This window comes from Clupea harengus, chromosome 1 (genome assembly GCF_900700415.2).
Source record: "Clupea harengus chromosome 1, Ch_v2.0.2, whole genome shotgun sequence".
NCBI lineage: Eukaryota > Metazoa > Chordata > Actinopteri > Clupeiformes > Clupeidae > Clupea > Clupea harengus.
This window is the reverse complement of record NC_045152.1, coordinates 16,625,827-16,630,826: the sequence shown is the minus strand read 5'-3', so window position 1 is coordinate 16,630,826 and position 5,000 is coordinate 16,625,827. Positions and strand designations below refer to the sequence as shown.

Sequence of the window (5,000 nt, the reverse complement as noted above, 5' to 3'; positions counted from 1 at the left end):
TGTGTGAGTGTGTGTGTGTGTGTGTGTGTGTGAAGTCATTGGTGAAGTCACTGGTAGCAGTGTCAAGACTACAGAATTAGTAACAGTCAAATTGACAGGCACACTGATTAGTGATTGACAGGCACACATGACAGGCACGATTAGTGATTGACAGGCACACATGACAGGCACATATTAGTGATTGACAGGCACACCGATTAGTGATTGGTAATCAGTAGTCACCCATCAGACACAAGGGGTCTGCAAAACCTTAGTCTTTGACTAGATCTGTCCCTAATCTTAATCTTAATCTTAATCTTGGTGACTCTAATCCAATATCTGATGCTGTTGGACAAGGACAGAAAGCCATTCTGTCAGTGGTGAGAGGGATCCTGATTATTACAGAAACCAATCACAGTGATTGATGAGATGAGTCAATATTACAGAAACCAATCACAGTGATTGATGAGATGAGTCGATAGTACAGAAACCAATCACAGTGATTGATGAGATGAGTCGATAGTACAGAAACCAATCACAGTGATTGATGAGATGAGTCAATATTACAGAAACCAATCACAGCGACTGATAACTTTCCTGTGGGGGCGACAGTGGTACAGGAGGTAGAGAAGTCGGTTAGTAATCAGAAGGTTGCTAGTTCGATTCCCTGTCGAAGCGTCCTTGAGCAAGACACTGAACTCCTAATTGCTCCTGATGTGCAGTGTGCCATCAGTGTAAATGTGTATACATTGTAAGTCACACATATGTAAGTCGCTTTGGATAAAAGTGTCTGCTAAATGTAAATGTAAATCTGAATCAGTGATCAATGCTGTTGATAGACTGCATGCTAATTAGTTGGTGATTATGGTATAATTAAGGCAAGTATTGATCTGCAGGTAGCACCAGTGATCACAGTGATTGATGAACCAAGACTGGGCGGTGGTTTCTGTGATTGGATGGCAGAGAATATGATTGACAGCTCCCCCTGCCCTTTCTTCTCTCCTCCAGATGTGTGTTCAGCCATCAACGTGACGGTGGTGCCGTCTCCCGTGGCGATGGCGGCGGAGGGTTCCAACGTGACGCTGACGTGCCGCGTGGGCCAGCGGCGGCGCTCCGGCAGCCTGCCCGTGGTGCGGTGGATGTTCGTGCCGGAGCACGGCGGCGAGGAGATACTGGTGGCGCGCGTCAACATGCGTCGGGCCAAGTTCTACGGCAACTACACCAAGAGTTTTAGCGCCCCCAAGCTGCGGCTGACGGTAGTGAAGCAGGGCCACACCTACGAGCTGCTGCTGCTGGACGCGGCCCCCGGGGACTGCGGAACATACACCTGCCGGGCCCAGGAGTTCCGCACTCACAAGGGCCGCTGGAAGGCCTCAACAAACAGCTCCGCCTCTACAGAACTCAAAGGTACACGCACACACACATGCACGCACTTACACACGCACACACACACACACACACACACACACACACGGCCTGCTGGGTACACTATGGGTACGATGACACACTGTGGGCCGGTTGAGATCCAGGGCAGCGTGGGCGTGTGTGTGTGTGTGTGTGTGTGTGTGTGTGTGTGTGTATGTGTGTGTGTGTTTGTGTGTGTGTTTGTGTGTGTGTGTGTGTGTGTGAGTGTGTGTGTATATCTGATCTGTTGTGTCTGTGTCTGGGCGCTGCCTGTTGACTGTGTCTGTTGACTCTTTAATTAGTTAAGTATGTGTAAACAAGAGTGACTGAGCTTTTTTCCTGCTTGACCGCAAAGAGACACAGAACCAAGAGGGAGTCCAAGAGTGACACAGTGTGTGTGTGTGTGTGTGTGTGTGTGTGTGTGTGTGTGTGTGTGTGTGTGCGTGTGCGTGCGTGTATGTGTGTGTGTGTGGGGAGTCCAAGAGTGACACAGTGCCGACACAGAGGGAGACTTACCATTTGGCAAAGATAGGCGTCACGCCCCAAGCTACCAAGGGCCCCATAAAACACTTAACGTTTTGCTCATTAAAAATCCATATGTTAAAAGGGCATCGGAATGCCTACTGGCCTCGGCGTGTAGTGTGTGTGTGTGTGTGTGTGTGCGTGCGTGCGTGTGTGCCTGCATGTGTGCATGCGTGTATGTGTGTGTGTGTAGGTGTACACAGGCTGTTGCTGGAAACAGGAGGAAGCTGGAGGACAGCGTAAAGTCAAACTGCTAAAAAAGGAAACAATCTTTTTCACGGCAGCTACTGGTGACACTTTACTACAGTAATGTTTGCTAAAGAGCAACACTAACATGTGTGTGTGTGTGTGTGTGTGAGTGAGAGAGCAACACTAACATTACTAAAGACTCCAAGAGTCAGGCAGAACCAAGAGGGAGTCCAAGAGTGACACAGTGTGTGTGTGTGTGTGTGTGTGTGTGTGTGTGTGTGTGTGAGTGAGAGAGCAACACTAACATTACTAAAGACTCCAAGAGTGTGTGTGTGTGTGTGTATGTGTGTGTGTGTGTGTGTGTGTGTGTATGTGTGTGTGTGTGTGTGTGTGTGAGTGAGAGAGCAACACTAACATTACTAAACACTCCAAGAGTGTGAGTGTGTGTGTGTGTGTGTGTGTGTGTGTGTGTGTGAGTGAGAGAGCAACACTAACATTACTAAAGACTCCAAGAGTGTGAGTGTGTGTGTGTGTGTGTGTGTGTGTGTGTGTGTGTGTCTGTGTGTGAGTGAGAGAGCAACACTAACATTCCTAAAGACTCCAAGAGTCATCCATGCGTTTATGTGTTCAGGCAAGCTTCTCTCTTTAGGTTTCATGGACGGGTAAAGTTGGGTGTCATCAGCATTGGAATGGAAGTTAATGCCATGCTTCCTTCACAGCGCGTGTGTGTGTGTGTGTGTGTGTGTGTGTGTGTGTGTGTGTGTGTGTGCCATGCTTCCTTTTGACAATATATAATATAATAATAATATAATATATAATAAATATATATAAAGATAATATTAACAAAGAGAAGAGCAGGGTCCAAGCACTGAGCCTTGGGGAACTCCAGGACTCTGCTGTGATGTGATTGGATGGCTCAGCCTTGGGGAACTCCAGGACTCTCCTGTGATTGGATGGCTCAGCCTTGGGGGAACTCCAGGACTCTCCTGTGATTGGATGGCTCATTGTAGACATGATCAAACTAAAGACAGTCAGAAACACAGGAACTCAACCACCTTTGATGATGTATAGTGTCAAAAGCAGCACTAAGGTCTAAGAACCAGTGTTACGGCCGGCTCGTGACCGCAACATAACAACGGAGGAAGACAACAACGGTTTTCTTACAAAAAGCACGCGTGTTTATTCAGTCCACTACAATCTCAATACAAAGGCAACGTGTCTAGGGGTTTAGACGTCGATATCCTGAGCCAGAGAGTCAGGTGTCCATTGATCCTTTTATTCCCTACACCTCGTCAGGTGTGGGTAATCAGTCATCAGTCGTCCCAAACGTCCTACAGGCCATGCATGGTCATTGCATCATCTGTAGAGGCGCAGTGGGTCGTAACACCTCCCTCCCAAGAAGGTTTCCCTAGGATACCTAAAAACACAAAAAAAACGACCCTCTGTGACCCTGTGCAGACTCCATTCCCCCAGCATCCAGGGCCCTAGGAAATGTTAGGAACAAAGAGAATACAGGTCAAAAGGCAAAAATGATTCACGCTCTTGAGAGCATCAGAAATAATGTTAACTCCTCGAATATATTTAATGTGTAAAGGATACAGCTGGAATATAAGACTCCAGCGCATTATTTGTTGAAATGCACCCATGATCAAATGCAATTAGTAGGTCATTTAGAACTTTGACTAAGGCTGTTTCAGTGCTGTGATGGACTCTAAATCCAGATTGGAGATCTTCTTGGATCATATTGTTTTTATGTAGAAAGGAAGTGTAATTAATTCTGTTATTTTGGAAAAGAAAGGTTAGATTTGGGCCTCTAGTCAGCCAGGTGTGTGTGTGTGTGTGTGTGTGTGGGTGTGTGTGTGTGTGTGTGTGGGCCTATAGTCAGCCAGGTTATCAGGATCAAGGTTGGGATTCTCTGAGAGATGGTTTGATCACTGCTATTTTGAATGATTGTGGAACAAAGTCTGGTGATGATGAGAGCCTGACTGACACACACACACACACACACACACACACAGAGCAGTGTTGATGTTGGCTGGGCAGCGGAGGTTCCCCACTGAACTTACCACACAGGCTCCCTGCCCAACCCAGAGACAGAACTTCTTGCTTCTGGGGCCCGCATAGCAGCAGAGTTCGGACCAGAACCACCTTCCACACACACACACACACACACACACACACACACACACACACACACACACACACATACACACACACACACAGACACACACACACACACAGACACACACACACCCACACACCCACACACACACACATAACGGGTCTCTGGTGTAGTGTGTTTGGACACATACACATGTCCGATCCACAGGGGTGCTGAGCAGCCCACTGCACATCTGGTCGCCACGGGTAACGCCTGGGGAGGGACGTCATAGAAGGGAAAACATTCCACAGAACCAACGCAGCTATTTTGGGCCAAACTGGGTCAGTGGATCAGACACACACACACACACACACACACACACACACACACACACACCCGTCAGTGGATCAGAGAGACTTGGACTGTGCAGATTACTGGTAGCACCAGCCACACACACACACACACACACCAGCCACACGCCTGAAATAGACCCTCAAACTACCACACACCACACAGAACAACAACACTATAGATTTATACTGTCTAGTTTACGGGTAGGATTATCAACACTATAGATTTATACTGTCTAGTTTACGGGTAGGATTATCAACACTATAGATTTATACTGTCCAGTTTACGGGTAGGATTATCAACACTATAGATTTGGAATAGTACTTTCTCTGATTCCCTCAATGTAGAAGGTGTTTGTAGCGGCTAACTCTGATTCCCTCAATGTAGAAGGTGTTTGTAAAGGCTAACTCTGATTCCCTCGATGTAGACGGTGTTTGTAAGCGCTAACTCTTGG

At 47.3% G+C, this 5,000-nt stretch overlaps 1 protein-coding gene across 1 annotated transcript in view; it reads left to right on the top strand.

Annotated features, from left to right (window-relative positions):
- Nucleotides 1-5,000, top strand: part of LOC105893920 (V-set and transmembrane domain-containing protein 4-like) — a 21,789-nt gene that overhangs the window by 2,393 nt on the left and 14,396 nt on the right. Inside the window, exon 2 of the mRNA XM_031566634.1 lies at nucleotides 988-1,386. Coding sequence (XP_031422494.1) covers nucleotides 988-1,386 — 399 coding nt within the window. The remainder of the gene's footprint in view (nucleotides 1-987; nucleotides 1,387-5,000) is intronic.